The 17,354-nt window shown below is 36.1% G+C and overlaps 1 protein-coding gene across 1 annotated transcript; it reads left to right on the top strand.

The window, feature by feature from the left end:
* The first annotated feature begins 4,172 nt into the window (after window positions 1-4,172).
* Window positions 4,173-8,997, top strand: LOC141711418 (protein DCL homolog, chloroplastic). Its single transcript, XM_074513853.1, has 3 exons — window positions 4,173-4,541; window positions 6,477-6,591; window positions 8,620-8,997. Exons 1-3 carry the CDS (start codon window positions 4,240-4,242, stop codon window positions 8,788-8,790), a joined length of 588 nt encoding a protein of 195 aa, XP_074369954.1. The 5' UTR covers window positions 4,173-4,239; the 3' UTR covers window positions 8,791-8,997.
* The last annotated feature ends 8,357 nt before the right edge of the window (window positions 8,998-17,354 follow it).

The raw sequence follows: 17,354 nt of genomic DNA, 5'->3' as shown, positions 1-17,354 counted from the left end.
TAAAAAATAAAATAAAAACTATTATTAAAATTATAAAAAAAAATACAAATGTATAATACATAATAATAATATAAAATCTAACCAAAAATATTAGTTAGACACAAGAAAACCCAATAAATTGGCACAAAACAAGCCCAATAAAATTGACACAAAATAAGTCCAATAACTGCCACAAGATTTCCTCTAAAAGACCAAAATTATGCTCATAAATAGGCCACCCATAAATGCATTCAATCAAACCACTCATTAAAATATCTAACAATTAATTAAATAGATTATAGATTTGTAACTCCCTCTTTAAATAAATACCAAAATTACTCCAACAATTATTACATCAACAATTAAATTGAGCAATTACTACCGATCAGAGCAAAATTATAGCAACAAGTCAATCACTTAAGATCCTAATTAGGAGATAACACAATCAATACAAGGACAATAAGTTTTATATTTAAAATAAACAAACTAGCACACCTATTTGGTAACCGTAATGGTAGTGAACATAATTAAAGCACTCAAAATTAAAATCAAAACTTACCAAGAAAAGATAACAATCATAGAATCAATAACGATAAAAATATTGTATTAGCGAGAATCGATAACGATAGAAATTTTATTGGCAAGAGACTAAAAAATCAATGACTACGGTTATAGAACTAAAGTACTAGGAACAACCGACAACAACCATATGAGTTACTTCTTAGAGGGAGTTACCTAATACTTGAATACATTGAACATGCTAGAAACAAAAAATAAACATATTGTAAAATTAATATATAAGAGCATTTTGAGAAGATTGTAATGTGATATAATTCAACCAAGCCCTCAATTACTGGAACTAGTCTCTGTACATATATGGCTCATTTATAAAACAACAGTGCAACCACTTAAACCAAAGAAGCCAAATCAGAATGTTGGAATTCACTGGATGGACTGATCTAGATTGAGTACCTACAAGGCAGTTGGAGGTCTGGGTTTCAGAGATTTTCGTGATTTTAACTTGGTTATGTTGGGTAAGTAACGGTGGAGATTTCTCACAAATCCAGAGAGCATAGTTGACATTTTAAAGCCAAGTATTTCCCTAACTGCAATTTCTTATTTGCATCTTTAGGGAACAACCCCAGTTACGTATGGAGGAGTGTCCGGGAGGCTAGAGATTTATTAAAAGAAGGAGTTAGATGGATAGTTGGCACAAGAGATAAGATTGATATAATTACTCAACCATGGCTTAACGAGGAGAGTAATCCTTATGTCACTTCTGACTCTCCTGGGCTAGCTCATAATAATGTTGCTTCGCTGATGTGTATAGACAGACGCGTCTGGGAGGTTGAGATTATCAGGGACCTATTCAACGAAAGGGACCAGCGGTGTATCTTGGAAACTCATATCCGGGATAATATATCAAAAGATAGATTATTTTGGTGTAAAGAAAACTCGGGTAATTACTCTGTTAGGAGTGCTTACAGGCTTTTACAAATTAAAAAGGAACGATGGCGGCCTAATGATAGCAGCAGTCTCTGGTGTAGACTATGGAAGATCAAAGTGCCACAAAAAGTGCTGAACTTGTTATGGCGAGCGTTGTCGTTTTGCTTGCCAGCTATGACGATGTTATTACAAAAATGCGTTCAGGTTCCTAGTACTTGCCCCGTGTGTGGGGAAACAGATGAGACTATCATTCATGTTCTAGTTTCATGTTGGTTTGCATCTCAGTGTTGTCAAAGATTGATTCCAGAAGTCTGTCAAGATACAAGTAGTGAATTCTACACCTGGCTGGAAAGTGTTCTTAATGCTGTAAGTAAAGAGAAAAGTGCAGTGGTTGCTACGGTATGTTGGGCTATCTGGAAAGCCTGAAATGAAAAGAATTGGAATCAAAAGCAAGCTTCGATAAATGGTGTCATTGCTTGGGAAAAACAGTACTTTGTACTTTGGAAAGATGCCCTAGGCCGATCAATAGAGGCTTTAGTCCAGTTTAGAAAAATATAGGATGAAGTTGCTTATTGGGTTAAGCCACAGACTAACATAATCAAGGTCACGGTCGATGCTACAACATTTAGAGAACAATCAGCAAGTGGAATGGGTCTGGTTGAGAGGGACTCGAAGGGAGGGCTGATGCAAGCTAGATCAGTATATATGAATGATGTTGTTCAACCCGAGTTAGCTGAAGTTTTAGCAATTAAGGAGGCGCTAAGTTGGATCAAATCTAAATCTTGGGGGTCAGTTGTACTGGAGTTAGACAGTCTGGTGTCTGTCCAGGCCATTCGGAGTAAAATCCCAATGTCTTCACCTTTTGGTTTAGCAGTTGAAGGCTGCAGAGCTCTGTTGCTAGAGTTAAACAAAGTTTCTTTGTGTTTTATTCGCCGGTCTGCTTACATGGCTGCCCATTTCTTGGCAAAGGAATCATGTTCATTCCCAGACCGAATTATTAATAGCAGTAATCTTCATGTTAACTTTAAGAATGTATTGCTGTTGATATAGATTGAGTAATAAAATTGCTCTTTTCGTCAAAAAAAAATTCAAAGATTTAAAACATTATTGTTATACCCACGTCAAGATCAAAAATTGATTTTTATCCATTTCAATACATGATCATAAAACAACCAAGTATCAAAATTAGAATAAAACAATCCAAGTGACAACATACAATTTTAATGGCCACCGGAGCAAAGATACCCATTCTTAATAGTTAAACTGTAGATACAGAATATAATCTTAAGAATTTATACCTGAGCCGTAGACTTCATTCACACGGAATTACCATTAATTCTTGTTTGAAAGCAATTAGCAGGACAACATAGTTGATTTGAGTCCGAAATAAAATGAAGCACTCAGCTTCGTAAATAAAAAGCCATTCCCAGACCCTAAGAGCCCATTACAATTTACAAGGCCCCCGAAAGAGACGCGGGTAGCCAATTTAAATTGCCAATTTACGGGGGTCAGTCTGAAAGAGGTTACAAGTTTTGACTTTTGAGGTAATGGGGGCGAGAGAGAGGGAGAGTGAGGGAGAGAGAGACGGAGACAGAGAGGGGAAATATTATATTAAATTGATCTTATAAAAGCTCCATAAAACGCAAACTTATAAGAAAAAATGTTTTCATTATTTTAAATTGATCCTGATTTAAATGTTTTAATATTTTATTCAATTCATAATTAAATAATTATTTTATCTCTTCTCAGAACCCCAGTCTTTTCTCAAAAACCAACTTCCTTTTAGCCGGGCTTCTGTCGATTTATTCGATGAAAAGTTCCAAATCTTTTGATTTATTTTGTTTGTTTTGTTTCTTCTTCTGAAGAATCTTTACCTATTTAATTTGTTTAATTTATTTTTAGATATAATTCTTGGAGTTTGGTCGTTCTTTAATCTTGAATTCAAATGGAATATATTGGATTTTAGGATTTAACTTTCATTTTTTCATATCTAAATTTTTTATTTAGACTCCTAATTTATTTTATCTCCTTGATGAGAGTGTGTTTATTCTCTCCTTTGTTGTGAGTGCCGAATGTAATTTAATGATAAAGATTTATACAGGATTACATTTATGTTCGATAGCTCAGACGCTTGAAAACACATCGCTTGATGATCTCCGCACTATGAGACTTGTACGAAAATTGGCAATTTAACATATTTTATATTTATTCGACTCGATCATATGTATAGATGTCATACAATTTTTTGTTATTGAATGAAATTTATTATATCTCAAAATAAATAAATTTTAAAGGTCATGTTTTCTAAACTCAGTTTAAGCTTCTTTTTGATAAAGATTAAATTGCTTATGATGTAAGAAAGTATCACCAATATTTAATTTGTCAATCCTCCTCAACAAAAATAGTTTGTTTCTAAATTTAAATCGACAAAAATTTACTACTCCGTCCGTCCGTCCTTTTTATTTTTTTACATTTTTTTTTGGAATGTCCCATTCATTTCTTTACATTTCAAAACTTACCAAAAATAGTCAATATGTCCCATCATTTTCCCACTTTTTCTCATGAGTCTCACCACTTCACACACTTTTCTTTCTTTTTTTCACTAATTTATACATATTTTTTAAAGTCCCACCACTTCACACATTTTTCTTTTTATTTTTCACTATTTTATACATATTTTTTAAATTACGTGTCCCCTCCATTTGATAAGAAAAGTATTAATTTCATCAATCAAGATTCAACTTAGTTTTTAATAAATTTCCCCCGAAAAATAAAATAAACGGCCGGTGTTCAATCTCGATTGCCACACTGCAAATGGCTGCTCCACTGCTTGTCCGAAGCATCCCCTTGTTCCGCCACCGTCTCCAACCTCACCGACTCGCCGTCGCAGTGAGTTTGCTAACTCGGCGGCCTTGTTCTACTTTGACTCGGCCAGATGAGCACTTTTCCCCTGCTTTACACAACGACACGCTCTCCCGTGCTAAAGACGAGTTACTGAGTCACTCATCGAGAATAGATGATCCTGATTATAGGAAATGGAAGGATAAAGAACTGGAGATACTTAATGATGTTAAGCCTATCACTTTGTTTGCTAAAGATTTAATCCACTCCTCCAGGTCTCTCTCTCTCTCTCTCTCTCTCTCTCCCTCTCTCTCTCTCTCCCTCTCCCTCTCCTTTTCCCTCTCCCTCTCTCCCTCCATCCCTCGCTTTCTCCTCTCTCCCTCTCTCCCTCCCTCTCTCTCTCTCCCCCTCCCTTGACAAATTAGTAATCCACGAATTTAATACTCTCTCTCCTCCTATCCATGTTACTATATGTTACCTCTCTCTCCCCCCCCTCATTACTATATGTGTGAACGAACATTGATAAATTAGTAATCCATGAATTTAATACTCTCTCCATGTACACACAAACCTTGATAAATTAGTAATCAATGAATTAATGTTTTCGTGATAAATGAGTCTAGTTAACTGGAATCAGAACCTGAATTCATATGTAAGTCATGTCGATTCGTTATTACAATGTATAGTTTGCTTATATAGGAGGCGTTTAATTGGTTGATAGGAATGTGAATCGGAAATGTGAATGATATGGAGTCACAAGGGCCCCTTGTCAAGGGGTATGGAGGGAATGGTTTAGCCACTAATGGGAATGAGGCTAACTAACTAAATGCTAAGTACACATTTACTGTATATGAGATAAGGTTGTGATTCTAGTTAATCGGGTCATTGACCATGAACCAACGCCCCCTTTGTTCAATTTATAGTTATTTTTTCGGGGTGTGCAGTATGAGTAATGAGTAATATATAATGTGATATTAAGGGTTTGTTTTACTTGCACTAAAAAGAAGTTGCCTGTAGAAGTAACTTATAAGCATGTGCTCAGAGTTGGGGGTTCAAATTAATAGGTTTGTATATATTTTATTTATTGCTAAACCGATGGAATCATTTCAGTGTTTCTGAAATGTCTGAAATGTCTACATTCTTGATTAGCTACCGTGAGCCAGTTTGATTTGCACTGTCTACCGAAGTTATTGTCAGCGATATTCTGACATTTTAAGCTTACTTAGTAGGTTAAAATATAAATGCTAAGAATTTGGTTGTTATATGAGTCATGACCTAATTTGAATTTAAAGGGTTATGGTAAATCTTGTTTTCCTATTACTATTAGTGGAAGTAAATACCTTGTAGGCAATGTATCAGTATCACTTACAATACCAGAATAAAAAATTGAGAAAAATATACCTCTTACATGCACCTCGGGTAATATTAATAGCTAAAGATGATAACAATATCTTAGCAAGCATAAATTTGAGGTTATTGTTTCCAAATGACACTTTTGTGATGCTCCGGTCATCGATAGTTACTGCAAATCTGCAACCATGTTTGTTCAGTCAGTAGAATTTCTTGGTAATCCTTTGCTTTTGGCACCTTTAAACATATACGGTGTTGTGGCCTGTCCCTTACTTTGGGACACTATAATAATCCATTTTTCTGGCTCTTTATTTTGAGTTTCAGGTCGAAGTATTCTACCTGATTAAGTTGAATATAACTGATTAAGTTATATGTATATTTTCATGTTTAAGGGCATCTCCAATGGTGACTTTAAAAGACCATTGCCTTCATTTTTAAAGTTAAAACTACTAAAAAACGTCTCCAACCATTGTCATCTCTATATTCATATTTGAAGGAAACAACAATATACCTTCAAATTTGAAGCAATACTATACTAAACATATGAAGTTATACTAATGTGTGTGTGTATACTGACATTTTAAGTAAAGTTTGAAGATACACTTGAGAGTAATGGTTGGAGTTGAAGTTATGATATTAAATGAAAAAGGTCAAAATTGGAAGATGGAGTTAATTTTAATTAAAGATAATTTTATGTTTTAAAATGAAGCCATGATTGGAGATTGACAACGTATTTCTAAACTTTTAGTGACTCTCGAGTACAGTCAGTTTGGGTCACTTCTTCTGAGAGTACTACCATGCACCAATTATGAGTTTATTGTATAAAGACACTGATATATTGGATCTCTCCCTATGTTTAGGTATATGGATGGGGATCGTCTTACAGAAGAAGATGAGAAAACTGTTTTGGAGAAGCTTCTAGCTTATCATCCACGCGCTGAAGATAAATTGGGATGTGGGCTTAATTTCATCATGGTAAGTTGTAGATACAACTACAAGAGGAAAATGCATTGTGATACCTGGAATCTACCAGATTGTGTGTTAAAATTTTCAAACGTTTGCAAAATGTGTATTTAGACTAAATTAGCTTAACATTGTAAAGATAAATAGGTATTGTTTTCTATATTCCATTAACAACTCCATCACTTTGCGTTGCTGCTAAACCAGTCCCAACTCCTCCTAATTCAGTTTGCAGAAACACTTGTTCAGTTGTCTCCTTATTATATATTTATATCTCAACAACCCCCCCCCCCCCCCCCCCCCCCGACTTCGTGTCCTGCATTTTATTTACCATTCTATAACTAGTCAAGGTATAATAAAAAGTAGCTCAAATAGAGCTGGGATAAGGTGAATAACTCCATCATCTTTTAGGCGCCTTTCTAATATTGCGAGACTTAAGAGTTCTACCTCATTCCATACCTTTGTAGATCGGTCCGGACCTCTCTAGACTTCTATATAAGCTATCACAGTTCAGCCCTTGGATGACCCTTCAGCCCATAGTAATATGCACACACAGATTACCTAAAGCAAAGCAGAAGACTAAATGAGGAGAGAACATAGCATAAAACAATGCGTATCATGTATTCGTAAGAAGAAAATGATAAGGCATGACAACAAAATTGTTTATAAGTACCGAGTCTGACCTTTGAAGTAATGTACTAAATCTTAAATTTTTGTTACTATGTCACTTCACGATGGTGCTTCCTAAACAATGGCGAGCTCATAGAAATACACTTTTGGCCTGATATCTGCTAAAAATTGCATGCTTCATGCCTATTAAAGTAAAGCATGACAATAACATAGTACCTTGGTAACCACTTGATGGGGGCGCAGCGTGCAGGGAATAAATTAAGGTATCAGCAACTTCTTTCGCAAGAGAAAGTTAAACAACGATAAAAAATTCTTGATATAATAATCTCTGCTTAATTACAAGAATTAAACTAGAACTTTAATATATATTATCAATATTTTATTAACCCATTATAGTATATTCTATTAAATTGGCTTCCAAATCCTATAAAACTACCCCATCCTAATTCTGTGGCATTTTATAAAGGCTTTTCCTGCATTAGTTAGATCCCTGGATAAAGATTATATGGATCATTTATCTGATTTGACTGGGTTACATATATAAACCATTTTTTCTGACTTCACTTTTAACTTCATCTTTTGATCTAGGAAACCCTCATTCTTGTGGTAGTTACAGTCGGGTTTAATTGTTTCCATTAATCCTGACTGTTTAATTCTAGATTTTCGGAACAGAAACATAAAATGTACTGCTACTATTGCAAATTGCAATTAACATGACCCAGTTACAGGTTTTCACTAAAAAAACTTATATTCAAAGAATCTCTCTTTGTATTTGTACCCAACATTGAAGGGAGTTTAGCAGATTATACTCCAGTCTTGTTATGTCTGTGCATCACATGTGATCATTTTGTCATTATTCGGTTTTCTGATCAAGTCATTGTGGTAAAATGATTATTTATAATCTAATTTATGGATTGAAATTGTAATTAGTTCTTAAGCGTTTTTGGTCCCTTGAAATCTGTCATTTGTGTGTTGCACTATCCAGTTCAACTGATCCACCTGTATGTTAAATTGACCTTGTTAACAAACATCTTGATTTGAAAGAGGTGGTTAATTAGCTCGTATAATGAGTGACAGAAGTGACATTGGGTTTATCAATTTTGATTATCCCTGCACTTTTACTCTGCGGTTACTCAAATCTTATGATTACTCGGAGTTAGATTATGTTCCAAGTAAACTTCTACAGTGAACTTTAATTTTGAGGAATTTCCCTAAATATTTGTATTACTGAATATCAAGATAACTCTAGTATGACATTGTCAAACATTATTTAAATGAGATGATGCAACATACTATTACAGAGTCTTGAGTTGTTGCTTATAAGAATGTGACAATTTTTTTCTAGAGGCTAGACCAGCATATATGGTTACACGGATCAACTAACTTCTTTTATTTTTTTTATGTTGCTTGAAGGTTGATCGCCATCCTCAGTTTAGACAGTCCAGATGCCTATTCATAGTAAGAACTGACGGAGGATGGATAGACTTCTCCTACCAGAAGTGTCTGCGGTCATATATTCGACAGAAATATCCATCTTATGCAGAGAAGTTTATCATGGAACATTATAAGCGTAGTAGTAAATAATATGTGTTTACCTAGGACTCTGCATCCTTTAGCATGTGATGCATTTTGGAAATTCTGTGGAATCATATTTAGTTATCTTGGTTGGGCATAATAAATGTTTTTGAGTTTAAAAGCTTAAGATGTTTATCTATATAAGCGGTGTCCAGATTATATGCCCATAATTTTATATGTAAATATCTCTACTTAATGTTAATGTAGTATTAAATAGCGGATGACTAGTCGTTGTTTATATTTACTCTGTGGGACGGGAATGTTTGGAGCGATATTAATGGTCTTGCTAGTTCAAGCTGTATTAGGTCCTTTTTTTTCCAAATTAGGTGCAACCAAGCTGCGGTATTTACGGTGAGGATGGTTCTCGGCAGGAATTAGAAAAGCTCATTAAGTATTACAGTAGGTCAACAATCAAATGCAGTACTTCTGTGAGGTCAGTTAAGTTGCTCAAGCATGTTATTCTCCGAGGGACAGACTACCGAAATTTGTTAAAGCTTTGTATATGCAACAGGGCTTGTTTAGTTTTGGATGCCGGTGGAAATACGAACTAGTACTGACCACAGGTTGTGTTTTGTTAAATTGCAGATAAATGGGGTTCAGTACCAGAAAAACCCTAGAGTGAGGTCTCTAGTTTTTTCAGTGTAAGATAACAGCAAGAATAACTAGTCCCTTGTGAATTTTGTTAGTACACTTTGGCATTAAGTACCCGCTCCGTCCCAATTTATCTGGCTTGTTTGACTTTTAACGGTCAAATTGACTTAATTTTGATTGTAAATAAAAATTCATTCTTTCATTATTTTGAAAAACTGAAAGATATATGTTGAAATAGATTAAACATACTTTTCAAGGATATAATTTCTATAAATATTTTTGCTAATGTACTACGTAATTTTTTTTGTTAAAGTTAGGTCAATTTGACCGTAAAAAATCAAATAGGACACAAAGTCAAATATGACGGATAAATTGCGACGAAGAGCTTATCAAAGAGCTAGTACATTGACCCTTGCCTTAGATAATTACTATGTACATCAAACATTATTGTTGGAATGACAGGGAACAAACAAAGTCATGACATATAAATTGGGACGGAGAGGGTATCAAGGAACTGGTACATTGACCCTTGACTTAGATAATTCCTATGTGTATCAAACATTATTGTTGGAGTCTGTGATCACGGGATGACGGGGAACAAACGATATCATAGTGAGTTATTAATATGTCTATACAGCTGTTGTCAAATATAGCATTGTTCGTATTTTGTGAACAAAGTTGTTGAAAGTAGAAAATGTACAGGAGACTGCGAGAGTAAATACCCTTCGATCAATAGATATTTACAGAACAGTAGCTTTGGCATTGTTAAAATGTAAATCGAACATAATGAACTGGTTATGAATTAATCGTAATTTGAAGATTAATAAGGAAGGGTAATAAATTTTATCTTATTAAAATATTACTTTTATCAAATACTGTAATATGTAAGTAAACTTCACCGGTTAATAAAAATTTATAGCGATTAATCGAATCTAGAAATTTAATTGGTAAAATGCCCTAGCAAGGAATTAGTTAGGATTACTAGGGACTTCTAGAATCATGATTGCTCGTAATGATTACTCCTTCCGCTCTATTCATTTCTTTATCATTTTTTCTTGGAACACATATTTTAAGATTATTATAAAGTACAATTTTATAATTATTTTTTTAAAATTTTTTTTATTTAAAATTAAACATTAAATTTGTACTTTAGAAGAATTTTTAGAAAAAGAAAATTAAAGGAAACTATATTTTAGAGGATTTTTAAAATGAATGGCGAGCCCCGTGTAGAGAATTTGAGAGGACGGAGGAAGGATAAAGGAGACTAGAGCTCTTGTCAAGTTAGAGTAAGAAAGTTGAGAAAAAACAAAGTCTACAAAGAGGAGGCATAAATAATGCACCCACCAGGGCACCAGGAAATAAATAGGGAAAAGAAGTTCAGAAAACTGAGACAGGCATGAGCTTTGAAATGCGGCTCCGTCCCTTTTATGGTATATTAGAATGAAAAAATTATTTTTTTGGTATATCTGTTCAAAAAATTACTTATGGGATTCTTCAACTGACACCCAGAACAAGTTGCGTTCTGGGTCATTTTAATATTTTTTTTTTCTCTTTTTCCCGTGATGAAGTTGTGTTAGTGTGTTTTTGAACGAAATAAAATAAGGCGAAGGACTGTTTTTGGACTCCGATATTAAATAAATGGAAAATGTTTTAATTAATTTTTTTTTGTTGGCTTGTAATGTAAACCTATATTTTGGGAAAATATATTTTTGAATTAAAAATTTATATGACCAACAGTTTTGGTAGGTAGACATAAAATGAATATGCATTGAGTATTGGAAACCAAAATATTATGATAGAACAAGTAAATAATGAAATGGAAAACAAGGAAACGGAACCATATTACAAGTAGACTGCTTGTAATAGCAGTAGTACATGTGTTTGACAAGAAGATCACGTGTTTTACTGTGGGCGCCCTGAGCATTTCTTACTACGCTTGGTGTGACCTTCTTGGTAACATAAACTACATTTCTTTCCAGACCGCGGACCATCAATCTCCGTTCGGATCAGCACGATTGTCCTTTATCCCCGCGTTTTTTCTTTAATTTTTTCAAGGACTCTTCCGCCACTAACTTTCCATACCCCTGCCAAGGTACGGGTAAGTCGTAGTTCCAGTATTCAGTTGGTTCCAACGGATAAATTATTGGCCTGTACAAGTCCTGCATTGTTTGGTTCTTATGGAAATGATCGATGAAATGCTCACAACTCAATCCATGTGTTATACAACCTGCCATTGCATGGGAGCACAACATGTGATGGGTCGCCCATTTTCCACAGGTGCACGTACGGTCATTGAGGTTGACAACCTGGGTTTTACCTCCCTTTACCGTCCCCTTTGCAGTTGTGTACTGATGTGTTAGTATTTTCATAATCCCGCAGAGACGATGGAAAGTAATAACTGTATGTCTTGTTGCCTTTCTCCGAATTTTAGGTAACATAGCGGCGGAACGTGCACATAACTGTTGCCCCTCTTGTATACCGTCATCCACTACGTTTCGATATTTATCTACAATTGTGACCACCTTGTAGAAGAGGTACTCCATCATTGCTGTTACTGGAAGAAAACGAGCCCTCCTTATGTTGCCGTTGAAGCCCTTAAGCATGTTTGTGGTGGTTAGCGAACACCACTATCGTGGGAAAGTGTCCACCTCTCCACGGGTATTGTAGCAAGATATTGTAGGGCGGTGGGGGAAATTTCACCAATCCTTGACATATATGCGTCGTGCTTTGAGACTTGTGTGGTTCTTTCAGCTTTTCACATTAATTTTTTTAGTTCACCACCTGGGTGATGACTACAAAAGTTACTTCTTACATGGAGGAGACAAAACCTATGGATGCCGAGTGGCCCAGCAAAACCATTTTGAGGGTCTCGTAGGGCGTAGATAATGCTGGCAGCACGGTCAGAAATGATGCAGACGTCGGTCCGTTGCCGACAGACATGTCTTCGAAGACGCTGTAAAAACCAAGACCAGTTCTCGTACGTCTCCTCATCAACCAAGCCATAACAGAGAGGAAACGAGTGGTTGTTCGAATCGACACCCATAGCAATAAGCAGCTTGCCCCTATATCTTCCTTTCAAGAATGCCCCATCTATTGAAATCACAAGACGTGCATGTTGCCACCCGTCCATCATTGCCTTTAAAGACCAAAAAATCCACTTGCAGACGGACGTGCCCCGCTCCTTAGCATGAGGGACAGCATCGATCTCAGCAATGGTTCCAGGATTTGTCTTCATAATGGCTGCCAGGAACATGGGTAGAGCTTGGTATGTTGTAGCCCAACTGCCATACACTTCCTCAATTGCTATTTGCTTCCCTCTCCACGCTTTCTTGTACCCCACTATGTGGTTGTGCTCGTTGTTGATCAGCGGGATAATTGTTTTAATGGGAATTTCTGGTGTATCTATTACCTGTTTCACAGAAAACAGTAAATGTCAAACAAAATCCGGCTTAAATAAGTGGAGTTTGCTAAAGATTTACTTACAAGTGGTTTTACAAGCTGCGCAATCATCCTTGCAGATAACTTCTTGTGATCTTGTAACGGCTGATCGACCATGCATTTGTATTCCTCTCTATTAACATTAATCCGCCAGTACCCGAAATCATGCATGAAAGCAGCCCACATCCTCCGGTTACACCCCTCAACCCGGCACTGTACAATGAGCTGTTCTTTGTTACTCCTTGTAGTTTTATATGTACGATCAGTGTTAATATGTGCACGCCTCACTGCTCCCAAGAGCGTTGCTTTGTCACGGTAACACATTCCCTCACCCAGTTCCCCCTTGTCGAGGTCTTCATCAGCATATATATCATTAGGGTTATCTATGATTGGTGGAGTGTATTGCTCTGTGCGAAACCATGGAACCCTTGGAACATGATGTTCTTCTCGAACTACCGAAAATGTATTGGAAATTTCTTCATTTCTCTCTGAATGTCCTTCACCATCTTCGGTTGCAGAAGATTCCTCGCCGTCATCATTGTGAAGGTGAAAATTCTCCTCACTTGGTGAATTGGCTACAACTCCATCGGCCAGCAGGGCTAACCGCTGACCTAAACCTCTTCCCACCACATCACTTTCATAACTAGCCCCCTCTTGAAACCCGCCACTGTATTGACTGCTTTCCCCTCCATACCCTCTACCATGTTCAGTAGTCCCCCCTCCATAGCCTCCACAATATTGACTACTCCACCCTCCATTACCCCCACCATGTTCAATAGTCCCCCCCTCCAAACCCCTCACCATATTGACTACTCCCCCCTCCATACCCTGCACCATATTGACTACTCCCCCCTCCATAGCCTCCATCATATTGTATACTCCCCCCTCCATACCCTCCAACATATTGACTATTACCCCCTTCATTCCGTCCACCATGTTCACTAGCCCCCCTACCAGACCCTCCACCATGTTGAGTAGTCCTCCCTCCATGCCCTACACCTTGATCAAAAAGTACATTTGACCACAGTGGCTGTACATCACCACCGTATGTTGTTGCTGTTGGTTGTGACCCGAAATTATGCTGGAATGAGTATGGGTCATCAACAACAATTTCTTCTATTTCGATGAACAAAGAAACATCTCCTTGAACGTTTAGCAACATGGAAGGAACATTTAACATGCGTGTAACATCATCATCACATAAAATATCCATTTGATAAAAACCTTCAACTAGGTTGTACTGACCAAGATATGGAAACTTTAAACTCAATTTTAAATTCCACTGATACGAACTAATGTTCATTAAATTATACACGACACTTTTAAGCTCATTGTAAGTGGTACCAACCTAATAAACATCATTTTTTTTGGATCGATAGAGTAATTGATATTACTACCATCTCGAATAACTACTCCACCCCAAAAAAATTTGACGTTGACGTGGCCTTCCATCTCCCTGCGTTGAAGACAGCATTAACAGTTAGGAAACCAAAGTCAAGATTGTACATGTAAACAAACATACATGTAATGCTGACATACCTTAGAATTGCAGTATGAACAATATTATTTTCCTAAAGATTTAGGAACTTAGAATTGCAGTATGTTTTGAATACATGCAATGTTGGAGGACACATATAAATAGGTTTATAAGCTGTAGGCTAGAGATAGATAAATATTTTGAGAATTCGGATAGGAATGCATTATTGATAGAATCTAATGGAGATTTCCGATAGGATATTTGTCAAAGAGAAATCTACTTTTTATGTCCCACTTGGAAGATATGAAAGAGAAGATAAGATTCTTGAAATTTACAACAAAAGCAAACGCTGTATTATGTTGTTTATATTTTTTTGTTTAATTTTATTTGAGTCCGTGATTAATAATTATGTTTTACAAAATTACTTGGCATAAGTAATTGTCTTACTCGACAAAAAATAATCGAAAACATAATCAGGACCTATAGCGAAATGATGATACATCATTGCAGTGTGGTGGTCACCGTCTTCAGCATACTCTTCACTTCTTCTTTGTAGGTCTTTACGGTTTAAACGCATCCTCATACGATCTCCTTCCTCTCTAGCACGAAATATTGCTAATTTCAGCTCATGAGGCGTTTCTCGCTGCATGTGTATGGCGCGTTGTTTTGGTATTCACACTCCTTCCTGGACACATTGGCCCATACAACTGTTGAGACACCCAACACGCCATTCCCATTCCCTCTGCATCGTGATTATTGAACTTCCTGTGTAACGTTCATTTGGATCCATTGAGTACCTAAAATTGTCATCAAAAAACCATTTCCTACCAATTGCTCGGTTAATATCACCAGGGGTATAACTCATTATGTTGTTGTTAGTATATCGTGGAATTTAAATATCACAAGGGGTATAACACACTATATTTATAACATAAAAGTAGGTGCAAAGATACAGCTATTTACGCTTCCCTGTAATGAGATGCGGTGGTGCATAACTTTATGTCATGTCAAATACTGTTTCACTGTTTTTTTTGCAGGCTATCCACCATACCTTATCTTCTTGCTACAGTAAACGTCACTGATGAAAGTAATGCAGCCAAACATTTGACTATTCATGACACTTTCAAATTGCTAATAATTCATCATTCACGTGCTGCAGTGTAGTTCGTACAGTGACTAGTCACTTCTAAATAATTGATGCTGAATGCATGTGACTTCTGATAGGAATACGGAATGAAAATGAATGACTAGAAAATCAGGATTTTTATATATAACCTATTAATCAAGATGTGAAACAAATTATAACTATCAATATCATGTCTTCTAACACAAATCGCAAATGGTTGCTCATAGAAAGAGATGATGATTACCGTAGTCTTAGAGTTATTGATGCTAAAGAGTACTTTGCTGGTGTACGTCGCGAATGGGCTTATCGACATGAAAAATCTGACCGGTTGAGAGATGCCCTGCTTTCTACGGGTCTAAGAGTTCCAACTCGACATTCTATTGACATATATTCTCAAGCGGGGGATAGTCCAACTTGGGCAGGATTTAGGAAGAAAGTTATTAGGGCCGTGACAAGTATTAGAAAGGAAAATAACCGAATGTTGTTGCGTAGGAGTCGTCAGTACATGTATGAACTGGCGCGAGATTCTGTCTGCGGCATTGGGAGAGAGCTTACAGAAGATGAGCAACACAGACTATTACAAAATGAGAACTACATTTCCGATGATTATATGTCCGATGATTGACACATTTTTTATTATGTATCGAACCAGGCACAGTTTTTCAACTGTGTTATATTATGTACCTTATTTTATGTGATGAAATTGTGTTTCAAGTTAAGTATTCATTTTCAAATTAGCCACGGTTTACATTTCAAATTTGCCTAATCTTATTTTTTAAATATGTAAAAACGAATACTAAGAGTTAATATTTTTGTTAAATATTATACATTTATTTGATGTATGTTTTTGTTATTCAAAAAAATACTAATTATTTATCATTAGCTGTTATTCCTAGTGGACTAACAATGAGATTTACAGAAGGGGGGGTTGAATGTAAATCTCAAAATTCAAGTTTTGAGCAGTTTATGAAAGTTGTGTGTTCAAGAAGAACAAGTGTGTGAATTGCTTTAAGCTAATGCAGACAGATATATATTCAAGCACAAATATAAAGAACACAACAGACCTTAAAAACTTTTCTGGTGGATTTGTTGTTCCACCACAGATGGTATATTAGAAAATCTGTGATTAAACAATGTTGATCACAGCTGCATCCTAGTACAAACTAGATGAATTTTCTCTCAATGTTTTTCTAAACAGCTCTGGAAAATCTCACATCTGATTACTAGCTTCTACTTGGTTTATATATTACCAAGTGTACAAGTGAAGAACAATATAAAATACAGTAATAAAATAAGATCTTCACTTGCTTCTTTTCCTGTTCACTCCAGTACTTTGTTGACTATTGCATCTTTGTACCAGAGAAGAACGGCTGCTTTTTCTGTTGTTCCTGAAATTCGGCTACCACATCTCAGTTGTCTCTATCAACCCATGTGCCTCTGTCTGTAGGTACAACTACCTCTTATCAACGGCTAATCATCAGAACATCCGTTGAAACTTTCATCCGTTGATGCACTCATCCGTTGAAGGATGTTATCCGTTGAAGCTTTCATCCGTTGATGCACTCATCCGTTGAAGGATGTTATCCGTTGATGACTTTATCCGTTGAAGCTTTAGAGACATCCGTTGAAGCTTAGCTTCTCATCCGTTGAAGGTCTTTAAGTCATCCGTTGATACCACTTCACTTATACAAAATTACAAGGCATGAAGTATTTACAATTGGCCTTCCTATCTGCATATCATCTAGTAGTCAACATGACTCATAGTTTCTCTCAACTTCCAAGAATTACATTTTAAATACAGAGACTGAAATATGCTACAACACTAGACTTATTTCTAAGTAAAGCTACACCATCAACGGATAGCCAAAGTGGTCTTATCCGTTGAGGCTACAGACACTAAATTTCTACTTAAGTATTTTGTTAAACATATCATCAAACTAT

This window comes from Apium graveolens, chromosome 3 (assembly GCF_009905375.1).
Source record: "Apium graveolens cultivar Ventura chromosome 3, ASM990537v1, whole genome shotgun sequence".
NCBI lineage: Eukaryota > Viridiplantae > Streptophyta > Magnoliopsida > Apiales > Apiaceae > Apium > Apium graveolens.
The sequence above is the reverse complement of the archived record's forward strand: the minus strand, read 5'-3'. Positions and strand labels throughout refer to the sequence as shown.

Excerpts from the sequence above, each read along its gene's own strand:
- LOC141711418 (XM_074513853.1), top strand. The coding sequence starts at position 4,240 with ATGGCTGCTCCACTGCTTGTCCGAAGCATCCCCTTGTTCCGCCACCGT. Across the intron at positions 4,542-6,476 it reads GATTTAATCCACTCCTCCAG|GTATATGGATGGGGATCGTC; the intron begins GTCTCTCTCTCT and ends CCCTATGTTTAG. Across the intron at positions 6,592-8,619 it reads GTGGGCTTAATTTCATCATG|GTTGATCGCCATCCTCAGTT; the intron begins GTAAGTTGTAGA and ends TGTTGCTTGAAG.